This window comes from Oncorhynchus gorbuscha, unplaced genomic scaffold (genome assembly GCF_021184085.1).
Source record: "Oncorhynchus gorbuscha isolate QuinsamMale2020 ecotype Even-year unplaced genomic scaffold, OgorEven_v1.0 Un_scaffold_615, whole genome shotgun sequence".
In the NCBI taxonomy this organism is placed as follows: domain Eukaryota; kingdom Metazoa; phylum Chordata; class Actinopteri; order Salmoniformes; family Salmonidae; genus Oncorhynchus; species Oncorhynchus gorbuscha.
Window position 1 is genome coordinate 388,215 of NW_025745737.1, and position 21,770 is coordinate 409,984.

A 21,770-nucleotide genomic window follows, 5' to 3' on the forward strand; every position below is an offset into this window, starting at 1 on the left:
TGGGTTTACCTTGAGTAATTCACTTACAGATGTTGATGAAGCTCCACTTTGAAGGAATATGGAGCTGTTACGGGACACAGGATCAATTGATGGAAAACAGGACGTGTGCCTGAAGTGACAGACGATGCAGAGTACATTTCCTTTGAGAGGGGATTTGCCTTGAATTTATAGTTTTATCTTTCCTCATTTCCTCTTCATATGCTAGTAAATCCCAGGTTAAGGGGGCATTTGGGACAAAGAGAGAATAGACAAAAGCAGGAGAGATTGAACTGCTGGACTTAATCTGGAAAATCCTCAATAGAAATCTGCTTACTGCTAGTTTAAGCTGGGCAGGGCTAAATATCAATTAGACTTAGCCCACATGTGTGCCAGATATCCTCTGATCCATCACCTCAGGATGCAAATAGAATCACAATTTCCAAATTGTTCCAGGAGTTAGCATTTATCTAGTTAGCATTGACTGCTAGCAAATGCATTAGGAGGTTAAAGTAACCTACAATGATGCCTGGCTTTTAAAAAGTAAATCCCAAACATTTCAATCGGATCAAGATGCAGTCAAAAAACAACCTCAAACTAAAACTCAAGCTCTAAAATGCTTCAGCGGTGACATTTGAGGTAACCAACTACTACAGGGAGTCTAAAATACCCGAGGGAAGAAGTCGGCCAGAAGTGCAGTTAGCCAAGGCAAACAGGCTGGTCCTGAGGAATGAAGTCGGCCAGCAGTGCAGTTAGCCAAGGCAAACAGGCTGGTCCTGAGGAATGAAGTCGGCCAGCAGTGCGGTTAGCCAAGGCAAACAGGCGGGTCCTGAGGAATGAAGTCGGCCAGCAGTGCGGTTAGCCAAGGCAAACAGGCTGGTCCTGAGGAATGAAGTCGGCCAGCAGTGCGGTTAGCCAAGGCAAACAGGCTGGTCCTGAGGAATGAAGTCGGCCAGCAGTGCGGTTAGCCAAGGCAAACAGGCTGGTCCTGAGGAATGAAGTCGGCCAGCAGTGCGGTTAGCCAAGGCAAACAGGCTGGTCCTGAGGAATGAAGTCGGCCAGCAGTGCGGTTAGCCAAGCCAAACAGGCTGGTCCTGAGGAATGAAGTCGGCCAGCAGTGCGGTTAGCCAAGGCAAACAGGCTGGTCCTGAGGAATGAAGTCGGCCAGCAGTGCGGTTAGCCAAGGCAAACAGGCTGGTCCTGAGGAATGAAGTCGGCCAGCAGTGCGGTTAGCCAAGGCAAACAGGCTGGTCCTGAGGAATGAAGTCGGCCAGCAGTGCGGTTAGCCAAGGCAAACAGGCTGGTCCTGAGGAATGAAGTCGGCCAGCAGTGCGGTTAGCCAAGGCAAACAGGCTGGTCCTGAGGAATGAAGTCGGCCCCACACAGTTCATACCTGAACTCCGGTGACGTGATGTTTTTGCATGCGTTGTGTTTGAATCTAAAGCATGGCCTTACTCATTTTTATAGTACTCTAGATACACATGTAAAACTTTGGTCAGTAGACTAGAATTACTACCTCCAAAAAAGAATTGCTCTTTTAAAATGTAATAAACTTTATCTTATTAAGAGCACCCTTTGTTTTTCTTACCTTGAGCCGCGTTCCATTTGGACCTTGAGCAGCGTTCCATTTGGACCTTGAGCAGCGTTCCATTTGGACCTTGAGCAGCGTTCCATTTGGACCTTGAGCAGCGTTCCATTTGGACCTTGAGCAGCGTTCCATTTGGACCTTGAGCAGCGTTCCATTTGGACCTTGAGCAGCGTTCCATTTGGACCTTGAGCAGCGTTCCATTTGGACCTTGAGCAGCGTTCCATTTGGACCTTGAGCAGTGTTCCATTTTGACCTTACCTTCTCCCATCCCAGTTCAGTCAATTAGAAGCACAATGAGCATCCTGCGTTCACTTGTGCGAGAACAGTTAATTTCCTGCCTTTTTTATGACAAGAGCTAAGCCAATTTACAGTGGATAAATAGGCGAGGCCCTGGCTACTCAGTAGGGGGAGATGTGAGGCCCTGGCTACTCAGTAGGGGGAGATGTGAGGCCCTGGCTACTCAGTAGGGGGAGATGTGAGGCCCTGGCTACTCAGTAGGGGGAGATGTGAGGCCCTGGCTACTCAGTAGGGGAGATGTGAGGCCCTGGCTACTCAGTAGGGGAGATGTGAGGCCCTGGCTACTCAGTAGGGGGAGATGTGAGGCCCTGGCTACTCAGTAGGGGAGATGTGAGGCCCTGGCTACTCAGTAGGGGGAGATGTGAGGCCCTGGCTACTCAGTAGGGGGAGATGTGAGGCCCTGGCTACTCAGTAGGGGGAGATGTGAGGCCCTGGCTACTCAGTAGGGAGAGATGTGAGGCCCTGGCTACTCAGTAGGGGGAGATGTGAGGCCCTGGCTACTCAGTAGGGGGAGATGTGAGGCCCTGGCTACTCAGTAGGGGGAGATGTGAGGCCCTGGCTACTCAGTAGGGGGAGATGTGAGGCCCTGGCTACCTAATGGCTTTCTGCATTTGACAGGATTGTTTCCTTCAGGGATTTGTATCAATACAGACCGCCGCAACGCTGACCAAAAACACACCGGCTTTCATTAAGTAACATTGAATAAGCTGAAGAACCCCCCCCCCCCCCCCTCAGACCCTTCACCAGGGATGAGCTAGGAGAGGATCGCTTCCCCTCAGACCCTTCACCAGGGATGAGCTAGGAGAGGATCGCTTCCCCTCAGACCCTTCACCAGGGATGAGCTAGGAGAGGATCGCTTCCCCTCAGACCCTTCACCGGGATGAGCTAGGAGAGGATCGCTTCCCCTCAGACCCTTCACCAGGGATGAGCTAGGAGAGGAAAGGTTATTATTTTCCCTTTTTCTCCCACACAGACTTCAGAGAGAAAGCGTGTGAGTGAGTGTGAGGGGAGAGAGGCAGAGGCAGCCAGGCAATTCCTTTCTCATTAGAAATTAATTACCACGGTAGCCAGCGTGTGGGCCGGAGTACAGGCGCTAGGCATCCCAGGCAATACCTCACGGGGAGCACTTGAACCTGTGACCCGCCCCTCTGTGGTGGTTGGGGATGCCAGGGGCGTGTGACATAGCCCTGGCCTACAGACACTGCCCCGCCAGGCTGGGAATGCAGTGGCACCGTTGGGGTGTGGGAGCAGGCTTAGGGAGAGTACAGGAGTAGAGATTGGGTCCATTGATTTAATGCTGAACAGGGTAAGGAGTTCCTACAGAGCTTCCTCATTAAGACCCGAGACTCTTCTATAATAAATAGCACCCAGCTAGCTAGCGCTAGCTAATAAAACCTCTAACCATTGTAACCCAGCGTAAGAAGTGCTCCTTTGACAGAGGTGTGTGTGTGTGTGTGTGTGTGTGTGTGTGTGTGTGTGTGTGTGTGTGTGTGTGTGTGTGTGTGTAACTTGCGAACATATGTACAGCAGGTGTCCTGGAAGGTTGATCAACATGCTTACACACTCAGGACTAATTTAGACCACTCTAGTAAATGGAGTATGAAAACAGCCCTAAAGCAGAAACTATTTAGCTTCCATCCATCCAATAATCCATCTGTGGTTTAGTACAAACCTGAACAAGCCAGGGCCATCAAACAAAGTTCAATGTGATTCAGTGGTCAAATGAAAGTGATTGGAGAAAGGCATGAGGGAATTGGCACACAGACACAGTCACCAGTCAGTGTGACAGTCTGGTACTACCGCCTTGTCCTTCCATGATCATAAGGAATAGTCTCCTTTACAGGACATCTCTGATACCTCTGCCAACAGTGGCCTACTTCAGGAATCTCACAAAGCCCTGCTTTGAAAATAAAAAGTAGAGCCAACAAATAATGAAATATTTGACCACTAATTCAGCATTTCATTTACAGACTGCATTAATATATTAACAATGCAGGCTTTGCCTCGGGAGCTCTCGTAAAGGTAATTACCACCGTGTGGCACTAATGCTCTTCCTCCTACCTTCATGATAGGACACCTTATGGTTGCATGGTAAGAGCTGGCCTGATCCTCCACCAACTGTCCCCCCATTACCCCAAACTTCCACCCCTCCTCCAATCCAAACCTGTCCCCATGGTCTCATGACATCTGTCTCTCAGGTCCCAGTCAGTGTTGGAATGCCACTGCCATTCTGCAGGTGCTCCTGCTGAGCTCTCTCCATCTCCATTTTGTAACTGTGCTGCCTCCTGTCACTAACTGACCTGTCATGTGGATGGGGGAAGAGGCTGGGGTCAGAAGTCAGGCTGAAGGGGCGGCAGGTAGCCTAGTGAGCGTTGGGCCAGTAACCGAAAGGTTGCTGGATCGAATCCCAGAGCTGACAAGGTAAAAATCTGTCATTCTGCCCCCGAACAAGTCAGTTAACCCACTCTTCCCCGGTAGGGCGTCATTGTAAATAAGAACTTGTTCTTAACTGACTTACCTAGTTAAATAAAGGTTTTAAAAAAGAAATTGAACATTGAGGGAGTCGGAGGGAGCCGATGCAGCTGATTTCCATCACTCTGAAACAACCTCACCTCTGCAGGCCTTCCCTCCTCCCTGTTTTGCTCTCCTCCTCCTCCCTTTAAACAGCAGAGGAAGGTCACATCTGTATTTAGATAGAGGAAACAGAGATAATATACATATTTTTGCAACTGTGAAATCAGTGCTGTTGAGTTCATGTCGGTGTATTGGTATATTTGTATGGCTTTCAAGAAAATGGAAAATATTTAGACTTCTCAGACTAAATAGTACAGGCCTTTGAGAAAGGAGACTGGTCCTCATTCAGACAACTAGGGTGGCGTCTTCACTTTCCCATCACTCCTTGAGCTCCGGCGCATGGCCCCCTGGGAAGTGTAGTACTTTCACGCAGGCTCGAGGCCACCTCAAAGAAAATGCCTTTGAAAACCTCAACATTCCTGTCCCCGAGGGGGCCTCTCACTGTATACAAAAGTCAGTAGAGACTGGTCTCCATACTCCATTAAGAACTCAGCGTTTTCTATTACGGCAATACACCGAGTCAGCACCTCAGCCAAAGCTGTACATTTTATGCACAAGTTAATGTCTTGAGCTCGAAATCAACCATTTCTAAAGAGGAAGTAAAAAGCTAAATAACCTGCAGTGAGTGGTGTTCAGACAGACCTATTCAGCTCTGATGACATCGGGCCCAGGCAAGAGTCACTAAAGACGAGCAATTCTCTTACATCATAACAGCTCATTAAATATGTTCAGACTGTCATTTGGCCATTTCTGCCACCATTTGTTAGTTTTAGCTGAGCTCAACGTTGATGAGAAACAGGCTAGTGAAAGGTCACTGCAGCCAGTGGTGCCACGTGCCCAAGGGGAGCTCCAGGAGACAACATCCATCCTTGTCCGGATTTACCCACAGAAACACAAGTTAAAATAAACAACCAGGAGGAGTTTCAGGGTCACCATGGTAGCAAATGAAATCACAACAAAATCTGGGAGGATCAGGGAGACGTGATGCAGATTTAAAGGGACAGTGTACCAAAGCTGACAACGTAGACACTGGATTTGGCTGCATCAGCATCTAACTCGACTAGTCACATAACCAAAAGCAAATCATAAGACCAGTGCTTCCCAACCTGACCGCCAGTGGTTCGCGGGGGTACTGCAGGTGGCCCGCAAATTAATTTGTTTTACATTTTTCCTTCTCTACTAAAAATAACAGCTGGGAGTATTATAAGCAATTTAACATTGTGAAAAGCAATGTAAAATGTTTATAAATAATTTTACATTCATTGCTAAAATTAACCAAATTTGACAGCCAAGATATAACGTTAAAACTTCTTATGGCTGGGGGCAGTATTGAGTAGCTCTGATGAATAAGGTGCCCAGAGAAACTGCCTGCTCCTCAGTCCCAGTTGCTAATATGCATATTATTCGTATATTTGGATAGAATACACTGAAGTTTCTAAAAATGTTTGAATGATGTCTGGGAGTATAACAGAACTCATATGGCAGGCAAAACCCTGAGAAAAAAACAAACAGGAAGTGGGAAATCTGAGGCTGGTTGATTTTCAACTCAGCACCTATTGAAGATAGTGGGATATTGGTCATCTTGCACTCCCTAAGGCTTCCACTAGATGTCAACCATCTTTAGAAACTTGTTTGATGCTTCTACTGTGAAGGGGGGCTGAATGAGAGAGGAATGAGTCAGAGGTCTGCCAGCAGCCACGAGCTGGTCACGCGCATTCACATGAGAGGTAGCTCCCGTTCCTTTGCTTTTCTGAAGAGAAAGGAATTCTCCGGGTTGGAACATTATTGAAGTTATGTTAAAAACATCTGAAAGACTGATTCTATACATCGTTTGACATGTTTCTACGGACTGTAACGGAACCTTTTTGACATTGTCTGCAACTAGTGAAAGCGCTTCGTGAGTTTTGATTTGTTTACCAAACGCCCTAACAAAAGTCGCTATTTGGCCATAAATGGACATTATCAAACAAATCAAACATTAATTGTGGAACTGGAATTCCTGGGAGTGCATTCTGATGAAGATCAAAGGTAAGTGAATATTTATCATGTTATTTCTGATTTCTGTTGACTGCACAATATGGCGGATATCTTTTGGCTTGTTGAGTCACTGAGCGCTGTACTCAGATTATTGCATGGTTTGCTTTTTCTGTAAAGCTTCTTTGAAATCTGAGACAGCGGTTGCATTAAGGAGAAGTTTATCTATATTTCCTTGTATAACACTTGTATTATCATCAACATTTATAATGAGTATTTCTGTAAATTGATGTGACTCTCTGCAAAATCACAGAATATTTTTGGAACTACTGAACATAACGCGCCAATGTGTACTGAGATTTTTTTTAAATAAATATTAACTTTATCGAACAAAACATACATTATTGTGTAACATGAAGTCCTATGAGTGTCATTTGATGAAGAACATCAAAGGTTAGTGATTAATTCGATTTCTGATTTCTGTGACTCCACTCTTTGGCTGGAAAAATGGCTGTGTTTTTCTGTGATATGGCTCTGACATAACATAATCCTTTGTGGTGCTTTTTCTGTAAAGCCTTTTTGAAATCGGACACTGTGGTGGGATTAACAACAAGATTACCTTTAAAACGGTATAAGATACTTGTATGTTTGAGGAATTTTAATTATGAGATTTGTTGAATTTGGCGCCCTGCACTTTCACTGGCTGTTGTCATATCGACCCTGTTAACGGGATCTCAGCCCTAAGAAGTTTAAAACAACAGACTGCACGAATGGTGGTCCTCAAGAGCCTGACAGTGATTTGTTGGTCCCCGGAACAGAAAAGGTTGGGAACCACTGGTCTAGAACTCCACCTCTATAACTGATGTAGTGTGTTCTGGAAGTCCTTTGGGAGCAGATGAACTTTAGTTCCAAAATAATACTTAGAATTACACTGCCAAGGCAGTTGACATTTCTGGCACCTACATACTTTCTTGCAAAAGTTCAAATAGTTCTACACCCACTTGAGACAAAATGGGTGGCAGTTGAGATGAAATTGTACTACAAAGACTTAACTACTTTACTTGTAAAACAATAAAATAAACTTCTGAAGGAAACCATTGCTAGTTCAAAAGGAATGGTTCGGGACCTGCTCGCCAAAATCCCAGAGACTCATTAACAATTTAAAAGACTAGAATTAGACATGAAAGAGAGAGGAATTCTCTCAGGTAGTTTATCTGAGAGAGTCAAGAGTTTCTGACCTCTGGAGTGGGATCCACCTCCGCATTTGACAAGTCGCTACGTTGAGGCTCAAACTTCCATGTCTGTGGCTCTTGTAAACTATTTACCAGCACACACACACCACACACCACACACCACACACACACACACACACACACACACACACACACACACACACACACACACACACACACACACACACACACACATAGCTCTTTAAGAAGTTTGAAAGCAACATGCAAAAACCACACAACTACCAATCTCTCTCATTTGTCATTCACAGCTGCCTGCAAATCTATAATTTTGTCTCTGCCTAAAAGAGGCTTCTCCTATTTAAAAAAAACTGGTAGAATCAAAGTGGTAGAATCAAAGCTTGCCTTTCCCTCCTTTCTGAGGGAGCTATTCTGTTAGTTGACAGTCTTCTAGGGAACTATACCAGATAAATCTCTGCTGATGGCTGTGTGTCAAAAGCTAAACTAATTTCTATGCCCACCCTTCTGCTAGACCAGGTAAACTAATCGGTTTTTTAATGCCATGCAACTCTCTGATAAAACAGCTGTTCATCGGAGAACGGGTGGCATGCATACACATACCCATAACCACACACCTCTTCATATCTGAAGCTGCCAAAAGCCATAGGCTGGGCACAAGACGATGACAGGGGGTTTATTTAAGCAGCCCTCCCAATCCTCCCTCTATGACTGACTGACCCACACCCCTCCAGCGTAAGAAGTGTCCCTTTGACTGGGGGGGGGCATACAGAGAGTGTGGGGTGGATTTCAGTCATTCACACTATGTTGAGCCGAGCACCACTGGGTATGACTGGTGTATCAAGAGCAGAGACGAAGACGGATATTTCAGAGAAAACAATAAGAGTTCATTTGGTCAGCGAACTAGGTCGCTGTGGGGCTGCCCTTGTATTGTTTAGACACAGAGAAGCCAGCAAACCCATTAAAATAATTCTGGGTCAGTGTTAACTAGGCTGGTCAAATTGGAGGATGCCCATGCCAATTAAACATCAATGAAGGAGCAAGCTTGATCGTGTTCAAGTGGTCTAATTATTAGTGATTCATTCATTTTGATGCATGTACCTTTTATGACCTCACTTCCCAAAACCCATTCAGGCTAATTCTTCATAACCTGGATGGCATCCAACAATCAGTGGAGGATAAATTCACGTGTGCGTGCTGTGGGCGGAAAACTCCAGAAGGTATAGTGGAATCAAATGAAGGTTATTAATCATAGTTTCCAGTAGAATATTACAGTCATTCTTAATGTAGAGGCTTGATGCCAAGAATGATATTTACAACCTTAAAAAAAGGTATTAAAAGTTCTCCAGAGTTACAATTGATAAAAGTGTTCAAGTAATGAAACAATTGCCAGGGAGACATTTGTCATTGTCGTGTTAACCCTTAATCTTCCTTTGGTGTTCCTTTTACTGTAAAACGGAGAACATAACTGGATTGTAACCATCAAAAAGGTCTACGGTAGCCCTTCAGAAGAGAGCTGTTTGTGTAGAGAGAGAACCGTACATATGCTTTAAAAGCATCCAGACAAAGCAGCATCACACCTCACCATGTTTTTGGAACCACGACTCAACAAAAAGATGGACTCCAGAGTTCATTGTTCATCTTCTAAAGAGAATAGATCTTTGAAACTTCGAGGTTCCAGGCCTCCTCCTGCACTTGCAGAGTAGAACTCCATGAACAATCCCCCCGTTTTCCTCATTGTGGAAGAGGGCTCTAAATGGGCTCTGTGTAAAACAGGGCCTAGTTTCTCGTTAGGCCGAGCCTCGCTGACTAGCACAGCTTGCATGTGTCATAATCCTCTGCAGCTGCCACCGTTGGCAGGGGACACCACAACAGGAGCTCAGGCAGAACCCAAAAGTTTGAGGAAATTTGGGGGAAACTGTCCTCACAGTCCTGCAGAGTTTGCAGAAAGATGCCTTTGGAACAGCCCACAAAGCTTATGAAGTTTGGCATGAACACAGAGTACAGAGGGACCAAAAAAAAATCTTGTTGCTAACCGTGGCCACTGCTCGTATCTCATTTTAATGTGTATAACCTCCATTTCCTGCAGTCATTTTGCCGTTGTCCAGTGTGCTTTGTTTACCAAATGGGCCATTGGGATGCATGGCTCCCGTGTATCTTTATAAACAATGAATGAAATGACAGCATCCATCACGACTGTGGCTACAGTCTTGCATCACACCTAGATTACAGAATGCGAATGAATGGGCTACAAAGGCTAATGCTTGTTATTCCAATAACTTCACTCGATATGTACTATGGTGCTAATGCATGCCCTTCTGACAGCAGAGCGGGTGGACTGAGTTCTCTCCTGAATCCATCAGACACTGCACCAATATAATCCATAAGCATTTCAATTTCACCCTTAAAGCCTGTGTTTTCAATAGCCAGCCACTGACACTATCCCACATACCTCTGATCCAAAAGCCATAGAAAGATCCACAATTACAGCCACTAGAGAGAATGGTACATTTTAAGCCAGGCTACGCTGAACCTTAATGCACAGTAACTGATAACAACACAGACATGTCATGTCCTGTCCTCTTAGAGACCATTAGCTACAATAGCAACACAGAGGACATAATGTTCTAGCAAGCTTGCCCTGGAGTAATTAGGGCTAAAGTTAGCATTTGGAGCTAAAAGCGATAGCTTGCTCCAAAAAGCCTTTGAAGGATTTTGAAAGGCCAACCAGAATCGGAGGAACAACAGGCCTTGGAAAGAAGGGAATAAGTTGGCAACCTAGTAGGCAGTGGATGATGGAGAACGATGCACTAGCCATGTTTCACTGTGTGCTGTGCCACGGTAGAACGAGACCACACCTCAGGCAGAGAAACCCTTTCATCTCAGCAGGGGTATAGCAAAGCCATGTCAATGATCTGGTCTGGGCCTGGGAGCAGGGAGAAGTCTGGCTTCTCTCCACACACAACAGCCTTCTCCCTCTGTCTCCGACCGACCGGCAAGCCTCACTGCTCATCACCCTAATCAAAAGAGATGACAAGCACTTTGTTGAGCAACACGGAACATTCAGAGTAGAAACAATGCCTTCTGAAGGGGGTTGATTTTGTAGTTTGGCTCTCTTGGAAGAGGGAGAGGGAGGTCAATGCGGACAGACAAAATTGTTGTCTGATCGCCTAGGTTACACGGAGCAGGCCTACTCGGTTACACGGAGCAGGCCTACTCGGTTACACGGAGCAGGCCTACTCGGTTACACGGAGCCGGCCTACTCGGTTACACGGAGCAGGCCTACTCGGTTACACGGAGCAGGCCTACTCGGTTACACGGAGCAGGCCTACTCGGTTACACGGAGCAGGCCTACTCGGTTACACGGAGCAGGCCTACTCGGTTACACGGAGAAGGCCTACTAGGTTACACGGAGCAGGCCTACTAGGTTACATGGAGCAGGCCTACTAGGTTACACGGAGCAGGCCTACTAGGTTACATGCTTGGGAGATATACTGTTTACCAGGGTATTTCGAAATACCGACGGAATGATTTTCAATAGCGTCAAGATCAAGCTTCTTGGTTACAGCAGAGACATTCAATCCCCTCCTGGATCAAGATCCCTGTTGCGTAAATTATTTTGCGCTTCTATATATACACACACAACAACAAAAAATGACATGCACATTCAGTAATACCGTATACCCCGGTATGGCACAGAAAAGGTATGAACATCTGGGTACCGCTGAACCCTACTAGGTTACATCAGTACAGTCCACAGGCGTTCAAGAGCAAGTCGACTGAATTGATGGAACAATGTAGGTTCCAAGGTATGTACTTTCTCTGTGGCGGTGTTGATGGGGGGGGCTCTGCCATGTCTGCAGTCTGTTCACATTTCTGTGGGGTAGCTTTCAAAGCATACACACAAATGTCATTCACACAGAACAATGACTGCTGGCAAAAATGATCTTCTATTATTGTAAATCTTGCTTATATGCAACCATTGTTTACAAATACACCCAGTACCAAGAGGGAGTGTCTTACGGACTGTCTGTGGGCTGTGCTGGGTAATGAATGGGTGTTGTGTTTCTAGGAGTAACCCATCGATGAATCTGAGCCTTTGCTGGCACGTCCCACAGTGAATTAATTGGGGAGGAAATACATGGTGCAACCATGGCTGCCCCCAAACTATTTATTCATTTTGTTGATGGAGGAAACCATCAACATAGTGACAAAAGCATAGCAATCAGAGAACTATGATAAGCATCCAATCAGACAGTTGGTTGTGTGTAATGTCATCCAATCAGAGAACTATGATAAGCATCCAATCAGACAGTTGGTTGTGTGTAATGTCATCCAATCAGAGAACTATGATAAATAAGCATCCAATCTGACAGTTGGTTGTGTGTAATGTCATCCAATCAGAGAACTATGATAAATAAGCATCCAATCTGACAGTTGGTTGTGTGTAATGTCATCCAATCAGAGAACTATGATAAGCATCCAATCTGACAGTTGGTTGTGTGTAATGTCATCCAATCAGAGAACTATGATAAGCATCCAATCTGACAGTTGGTTGTGTGTAATGTCATCCAATCAGAGAACTATGATAAGCATCCAATCTGACAGTTGGTTGTGTGTAATGTCATCCAATCAGAGAACTATGATAAGCATCCAATCTGACAGTTGGTTGTGTGTAATGTCATCCAATCAGAGAACTATGATAAATAAGCATCCAATCTGACAGTTGGTTGTGTGTAATGTCATCCAATCAGAGAACTATGATAAGCATCCAATCAGACAGTTGGTTGTGTGTAATGTCATCCAATCAGAATGCAATTATCACAATCAAGATTCAATTTAGGTTTTGTTTACAACATCTAATTTGCACATTAGGCAGTTAGCAAAAAAAGGGCTAATAGTCTATTTAATACAAAAGCCACTTGAAAGCAAAGCAGGCAGGCACAGCTGGTGGTTATATATTTACCCTGCCTTCAGAAAAAGATACCATTGCAGATGAAATGCCATTATCAAGGCATATTGATCTTTCTAGCTTTCTGACAATTACAAATACTGCTGCAGTAGTTATCGTAAATTACCACAATAACCCCTGGATGCCATTTCGCCAGAAGGTTATGTTGACAACAACATACTGAAAATGATCACTGCAAAAAAGTTGACTTCATTGCTAATGTAGCAATTAGCACAGCTAGTACACAGTCATGTTGAGTATTTGAATCCATCTACTGATCTTTCCGTTCAACTCCACTGAAGAGGAGACTGAGCGGCGCCACGCCCCTTCCCCCTCCAACCCAACCCCGGCCATAGGACATTATCAGTATCTCCTAATGAGGGAGGGTGTCATTAGCCGACCAGATGAATCAAACACTTGCCAAAGCCTGCAATTATCTGATTCTCAGTGGAAAGAGGTCATTAGGACTTTATGAGCAATTATAGCCCACAAAAAAATGATCCATAAACTGCGTGTAATATAGGAAAGACAGCAGGTGAGGGAGGTCTCTATTGAAATCAATGCTAGTATGACAAGATGATATATAGGAAAGACAGCAGGTGAGGGAGGTCTCTATTGAAATCAATGCTAGTATGACAAGATGATATATAGGAAAGACAGCAGGTGAGGGAGGTCTCTATTGAAATCAATGCCAGTATGACAAGATGATATATAGGAAAGACAGCAGGTGAGGGAGGTCTCTATTGAAATCGATGCCAGTATGACAAGATGATATATAGGAAAGACAGCAGGTGAGGGAGGTCTCTATTGAAATCAATGCTAGTATGACAAGATGATATATAGGAAAGACAGCAGGTGAGGGAGGTCTCTATTGAAATCAATGCTAGTATGACAAGATGATATATAGGAAAGACAGCAGGTGAGGGAGGTCTCTATTGAAATCAATGCCAGTATGACAAGATGATATATAGGAAAGACAGCAGGTGAGGGAGGTCTCTATTGAAATCAATGCTAGTATGACAAGATGATATATAGGAAAGACAGCAGGTGAGGGAGGTCTCTATTGAAATCAATGCTAGTATGACAAGATGATATATAGGAAAGACAGCAGGTGAGGAGGTCTCTATTGAAATCAATGCCAGTATGACAAGATGATATATAGGAAAGACAGCAGGTGAGGAGGTCTCTATTGAAATCAATGCCAGTATGACAAGATGATATATAGGAAAGACAGCAGGTGAGGGAGGTCTCTATTGAAATCAATGCTAGTATGACAAGATGATATATAGGAAAGACAGCAGGTGAGGGAGGTCTCTATTGAAATCAATGCCAGTATGACAAGATGATATATAGGAAAGACAGCAGGTGAGGGAGGTCTCTATTGAAATCAATGCCAGTATGACAAGATGATATATAGGAAAGACAGCAGGTGAGGGAGGTCTCTATTGAAATCAATGCTAGTATGACAAGATGATATATAGGAAAGACAGCAGGTGAGGGAGGTCTCTATTGAAATCAATGCCAGTATGACAAGATGATATATAGGAAAGACAGCAGGTGAGGGAGGTCTCTATTGAAATCAATGCCAGTATGACAAGATGATATATAGGAAAGACAGCAGGTGAGGGAGGTCTCTATTGAAATCAATGCCAGTATGACAAGATGATATATAGGAAAGACAGCAGGTGAGGGAGGTCTCTATTGAAATCAATGCCAGTATGACAAGATGATATATAGGAAAGACAGCAGGTGAGGGAGGTCTCTATTGAAATCAATGCCAGTATGACAAGATGATATATAGGAAAGACAGCAGGTGAGGAGGTCTCTATTGAAATCAATGCCAGTATGACAAGATGATATATAGGAAAGACAGCAGGTGAGGGAGGTCTCTATTGAAATCAATGCCAGTATGACAAGATGATATATAGGAAAGACAGCAGGTGAGGGAGGTCTCTATTGAAATCAATGCCAGTATGACAAGATGATATATAGGAAAGACAGCAGGTGAGGGAGGTCTCTATTGAAATCAATGCCAGTATGACAAGATGATATATAGGACAGACAGCAGGTGAGGAGGTCTCTATTGAAATCAATGCCAGTATGACAAGATGATATATAGGACAGACAGCAGGTGAGGGAGGTCTCTATTGAAATCAATGCCAGTATGACAAGATGATATATAGGAAAGACAGCAGGTGAGGGAGGTCTCTATTGAAATCAATGCCAGTATGACAAGATGATATATAGGAAAGACAGCAGGTGAGGGAGGTCTCTATTGAAATCAATGCCAGTATGACAAGATGATATATAGGAAAGACAGCAGGTGAGGGAGGTCTCTATTGAAATCAATGCCAGTATGACAAGATGATATATAGGAAAGACAGCAGGTGAGGGAGGTCTCTATTGAAATCAATGCCAGTATGACAAGATGATATATAGGAAAGACAGCAGGTGAGGGGGGTCTCTATTGAAATCAATGCCAGTATGACAAGATGATATATAGGACAGACAGCAGGTGAGGGAGGTCTCTATTGAAATCAATGCCAGTATGACAAGATGATATATAGGAAAGACAGCAGGTGAGGGGGGTCTCTATTGAAATCAATGCCAGTATGACAAGATGATATATAGGAAAGACAGCAGGTGAGGGAGGTCTCTATTGAAATCAATGCCAGTATGACAAGATGATATATAGGAAAGACAGCAGGTGAGGGAGGTCTCTATTGAAATCAATGCCAGTATGACAAGATGATATATAGGAAAGACAGCAGGTGAGGGAGGTCTCTATTGAAATCAATGCCAGTATGACAAGATGATATATAGGAAAGACAGCAGGTGAGGGAGGTCTCTATTGAAATCAATGCCAGTATGACAAGATGATATATAGGAAAGACAGCAGGTGAGGGAGGTCTCTATTGAAATCAATGCCAGTATGACAAGATGATATATAGGAAAGACAGCAGGTGAGGGAGGTCTCTATTGAAATCAATGCCAGTATGACAAGATGATATATAGGAAAGACAGCAGGTGAGGGAGGTCTCTATTGAAATCAATGCCAGTATGACAAGATGATATATAGGAAAGACAGCAGGTGAGGGAGGTCTCTATTGAAATCGATGCCAGTGTGACAAGATGATATATAGGAAAGACAGCAGGTGAGGGAGGTCTCTATTGAAATCAATGCCAGTATGACAAGATGATATATAGGAAAGACAGCAGGTGAGGGAGGTCTCTATTGAAATCAATGCTAGTATGACAAGATGATATATTGGAAAGACAGCAGGTGAGGGAGGTCTCTATTGAAATCAATGCCAGTATGACAAGATGATATATAGGAAAGACAGCAGGTGAGGGGGGTCTCTATTGAAATCAATGCCAGTATGACAAGATGATATATAGGAAAGACAGCAGGTGAGGGAGGTCTCTATTGAAATCAATGCCAGTATGACAAGATGATATATAGGACAGACAGCAGGTGAGGGAGGTCTCTATTGAAATCAATGCCAGTATGACAAGATGATATATAGGAAAGACAGCAGGTGAGGGAGGTCTCTATTGAAATCGATGCCAGTATGACAAGATGATATATAGGAAAGACAGCAGGTGAGGGAGGTCTCTATTGAAATCGATGCCAGTGTGACAAGATGATATATAGGACAGACAGCAGGTGAGGGAGGTCTCTATTGAAATCGATGCCAGTGTGACAAGATGATATATAGGAAAGACAGCAGGTGAGGGGGGTCTCTATTGAAATCGATGCCAGTGTGACAAGATGATATATAGGACAGACAGCAGGTGAGGGAGGTCTCTATTGAAATCGATGCCAGTGTGACAAGATGATATATAGGAAAGACAGCAGGTGAGGAAGGTCTCTATTGAAATCGATGCCAGTATGACAAGATGATATATAGGAAAGACAGCAGGTGAGGGAGGTCTCTATTGAAATCAATGCCAGTATGACAAGATGATATATAGGACAGACAGCAGGTGAGGGAGGTCTCTATTGAAATCAATGCCAGTATGACAAGATGATATATAGGAAAGACAGCAGGTGAGGGAGGTCTCTATTGAAATCGATGCCAGTATGACAAGATGATATATAGGAAAGACAGCAGGTGAGGGAGGTCTCTATTGAAATCGATGCCAGTGTGACAAGATGATATATAGGACAGACAGCAGGTGAGGGAGGTCTCTATTGAAATCGATGCCAGTGTGACAAGATGATATATAGGAAAGACAGCAGGTGAGGGGGGTCTCTATTGAAATCGATGCCAGTGTGACAAGATGATATATAGGACAGACAGCAGGTGAGGGAGGTCTCTATTGAAATCGATGCCAGTGTGACAAGATGATATATAGGAAAGACAGCAGGTGAGGAAGGTCTCTATTGAAATCGATGCCAGTATGACAAGATGATATATAGGAAAGACAGCAGGTGGTCCTTCTGTAGCTCAGTTGGTAGAGCATGGCGCTTGTAACGACAGGGTAGTGGGTTCGATCCCCGGGACCACCCATACGTAGAATGTATGCACACATGACTGTAAGTCGCTTTGGATAAAAGCGTCTGCTAAATGGCATATAGTATAGTATAGTAGTATAGTAGTATAGTAGTATAGTATAGTAGGAAGGTCTCTATTGAAATCGATGCCAGTGTGACAAGATGCTATATAGGAAAGAAAGCAGGTGAGGGAGGTCTCTATTGAAATCGATGCCAGAATGACAAGATGATATATAGGAAAGACAGCAGGTGAGGGAGGTCTCTATTGAAATCGATGCCAGAATGACAAGATGATATATAGGAAAGACAGCAGGTGAGGAAGGTCTCTATTGAAATCGATGCCAGTGTGACAAGATGCTATATAGGAAAGAAAGCAGGTGAGGAAGGTCTCTATTGAAATCGATGCCAGTGTGACAAGATGCTATATAGGAAAGACAGCAGGTGAGGAAGGTCTCTATTGAAATCGATGCCAGTGTGACAAGATGCTATATAGGAAAGACAGCAGGTGGATGGTCTCTATTGAAATCGATGCCAGTGTGACACAACAGTAGGAGTTGGAGGGAAGGCCTCATCCGATCATCTCAAGGGTCATTTGAGCAGCCAAAGTCCATTTCCATTTACCAGCAGGTTTTCTATTTAAACCTTTATTTGAAATGAATCATTAATGTAGTGTAGCAGGCACAGGCATTTCCTTTATACTAAGGGAACAAAATATATAAAAAATATTTAAAAAATCGTACCAAGTGTTGCATCCATTAAATCCTAGTTCACATAAAGACAATGAAATAGTAAAATTCACATACTTTTAAACTCCCATGAACACTGGCAAAATAAATGGAGAAAATGTGGTTCTTAGTGGTTTAGCCCTCAGAAGAGTCCTAGGAGTGCCACAGAAAATGGATGTTGTTTGTAAGTCTCTGCTGCAGGCCTGCAGCCGAGGTGGTCTGAGAGGGGATACAACCCTGGAGAGTGGTTTGTGGGAGCAGAAGGGGGGTTGCCAAATGTTTACACATTTCACCAAGTTATTTGCATTGTCCACGGGGAGACAATTAGCACACAATTCCCTCCCAGCAGGATTATGGAGATAAAATGGAACTTAAATGGATCTTACACTACTCTGACAGACAGATAAAAGGAGCTGTTTACAAAGACAAACTTTAAACCACTATGGGGCATAGGACAGCAGCCATGCTGAGGAACTCTACTCCTATGTGTGGGTGAAGATTGAATTCTTTAGTAGGACAACAAAAAGCAACGCATATGCCCATTCCCAGAGGCAGCTGGAACGGAATGAAGAAACATTAAATCTCCTTTGAACTAGCACTGCAAATCCACAACTTTGATAAAGACGAGTTCTATCTGCGGACCTACTCGCAAAAGACATGAGACCTCAGAGAAATGTGTTTCGAATAAACAGATATTTTCATAAAGGGGGACCTCACAATTAGTCATCTGATACTCTCTCCCTGTGTGTAGGTCTCAGTCCAATTCCCTGGAATCAATCAGAGCTCCCAAAGGATACTCCCTGCACCCCTTAATCTCCTGGTTTTATTACTTTCCAGACAGAGTCAGGCCAGTTCCACCCTACCCCCATCTCTCCCTTTTGTAGTGATCTCCAGCAAAGCCTGTTTTTCCCCCCACTCCCCTTCACCGCTGCAGAGTGCTTTTCATGCAGGAGAGCCTCTTACATCAGCCTCCTCACACAAGAGAGCACAACAGCCAGCAGAGGCCTGTCTCTGTGGGAAAAATGTCATACTGACTGTTGTATTGCTCAACTGTTTATTATTTTCCAGTCTTCAACATAGTCGGCAGAGGGCTTGAAAATAAATACATCGCCACATCTCTTACAGGGCTATCAGGGATGTGAATTTGCTAATACAGAACAAGTGATAAAGGCAACCATGTGTTGTATGCACTCCAACATGTACCCTTTGTTTAATATTCATTACAACTATTCAATGTGTCCCAATCGCTCATAGTCCTTGGAATGTATTGGCTATCAGATTCCCTATTATAAAGCAGGAAACAGGGGGTCAAGATGTTACCTATGTTTATTATTTCATCAACATTCAGTATGACAATGAAAATCACCCAAACTACTAAAGTTGAAGTCACCACAAACATATGTAGCTTTCACGAGACTGAATTAAAATGTCTTATTGCAGTCGCTACTCTACTGTAGCCAAGTAACAAAAAAGGGGGGTATAAATAGTGTACTTTCCATCCATCAGACAAACGTGTATTGACGCCCAGGTAATGAGATGTCTGGCGGACTGATGATGCTAGCTTATTGCTTGACAGTAAACCCAAATGAGAGTCATTAATTTGTGGTTATAGAGCCGGGTTCTTGCCATCCGTTGCAATTAATTACGTGACTGTAATGGTTTTGCGGAGAGAGAGAGAGAGCAACCTGAACCTGTGCTAATACAATGCAAAGAAATGTCGATTTGAGACAAGACAAATATAAAACAGACATATTTCCATACATGTATTGACCCGAGTTTTTAAATCAGTGCATAATAAATAAATCGGTCAATTATGACCGTAGAAACAAACGTGACGTGGGAAATCCAGATATAATGGCTAATAGGTAAAACAAATAAATACAATAAACACTTGAAATGTCTCGAAAACAACCGCATTTCGTTTGATTTACCACCTGTATGTTCGTGTTGTGGTCTGAAAAGTACTCCTAACAATCAAATGGTTCAAAAGCATTGGCCCCTAGTTGACTGATTCAGCGGACTAATTAGCTTGCGTTGCCTGCAGATGTCTAGAAGCTACAAGTCAATGTTCCATGTCGGCTGCTAGTAGTGCAGGACCTAGTCGCCCGAGCTGTTGTACACACGATACCGAAACACGTTACAATGTAATACCAACACATTATTAAAAGTAGCCAATTGATTAGCGAATGTAACGCTTACCTTTTTCAGCATGTCTTGACACGGTGGTCGCCGGGTAAAGAAAGGTGAGACAGAGGAGAGAGAGGAGCAACCTTGCTCCCCGCTCCGCCATCACTTTTCAAAAATAAATGTTTGCAGGCTTCAAGAACCCCGGAGAAAATCCGTGTTTAAAATCCTCTGCCACCTATTTCCATACACTTCCGAGACAAACGAAGAACATCAATGTTTCATCTATGAAATGTTTAAAAACATCCGGTACCAGCTACTTTTGAAACTGTCCGGATGAAACATGTAGCTGGCTTGTGAGCTCGAAGTATGGAGAGACCGCAGGTTAGACTGTTTTCTCAACTTGGTGGAGGGGTTGAAGGAAAACTGAAGTCAATCCATTGCTTCAGAGCCAATTCGTTCGAAAAAATGGTGGAATCGACGGTCACACACGAATCCAAGCTATTCCAAATGCAATCAAATGCGTAAAACCCGAGAACAATGACAGTTGAAAAGATTGATCAAGGTCCGACTGATCGGAGAAAACGACACCGCAGCCAGCTTCTGCTCGCGAACGGAACGTAATAGCAGCGTGGAAGGGCTGGAATTCTATGTGGGTCCCCGGAAAACAGGGCGTGGAGTCATGCGGAATTCAGGATTGTAGGCTATATGTTGGCGAAATCTAAACTATGGATTGGTGATGGGATCAGTAAGCCACTTACATTTTTACCTGTGAAATCTGCAAATGAATGTAGCTTAAACATTACATAGCAAATAAAGAAAATGCATATCCAGCGAGTGACAGCAAGTAGTTTACAAAATGGTGAGATTACCTTTCAATAGAATGTCTTAAATGTCTCCATTCAATGTATTCATCGTTTCATTAACAACATATGTTAGGCTATAAATATGCTTAGATATTATTTCATTGTCAAGTTTTGTTGTAGGCCTTTGTAACATTGCTGAAAATAGTTTTTATTCATAGGCAATGAAAGGCAACTGTAGAATATGAATTGATTCACTCCGAGCTATAGTAGCATACCACCTTGGTGAATGTAATTGTAGTATTTTCATATAGAGACTTTTTTAACTGTATAAAAATCAATATTCCTTCACCCATGTTATGATGCAAAAGAGTTTCCAGGGGATTTTCAACTCCTTGTCCCCAGGCAATGAATCATCTTAGAGAGAAACACGTGCGTTGTCCTCATAAACCAAGGTTTGTGCACATTCCAAATATTTGCATGGTGAGTTCTTCCTGTTGATAAACAAGACAAACATCTACTGCATACATCATCCTAATTGGCCAAGGCATCTAAATACTGTTGTAGCTCTATTTAATGCTGGCAGATTATTTCACATGTTGGCTGGATCTCAGGTGATCAGAGATTACAATAATCCTGATAATTAACGTATTGTTAGGACACGATTAAGCTATTTTAGATTGAGTTTAGACAATACTGCAGCAATATAGTAACATCAGTATGATAATATACTAAACTGATCATATAAATATCAGAATGACCTCCGTTCTGCATCTATCTCAATCTATATGAGTATTCTGAGTATAGGACCAGTGGTATTGATAGTGTGACCATGGAATATTAGTTACGAAGCAGGTGAACATTACTAGGGTTGCTCCTCTGGCCATAGCATCTAACCCATAAGGACTTGGGAAAAATGGTGCCTGAAACCAGTCTGACAGTCCCCCACTCACTAATTTGTTCACTCGTGTATTGAGGAGAACCCAAGCACTCAGAAGTATGGAAGAGCTCCATCCACTGGCTCATGCATTCCATAGCATGTGAATAGAGAT

General features: G+C 43.6%; 1 protein-coding gene across 1 annotated transcript in view; it reads right to left on the reverse strand.

Moving 5' to 3' along the window:
* Positions 1-20,556, reverse strand: part of LOC124019513 (neogenin-like) — a 155,815-nt gene extending 135,259 nt beyond the window's left edge. Inside the window, exon 1 of the mRNA XM_046334867.1 lies at positions 19,991-20,556. Coding sequence (XP_046190823.1) covers positions 19,991-20,081 — 91 coding nt within the window. The 5' untranslated portion in view covers positions 20,082-20,556. The remainder of the gene's footprint in view (positions 1-19,990) is intronic.
* Between the last annotated feature and the right edge of the window lie 1,214 nt (positions 20,557-21,770).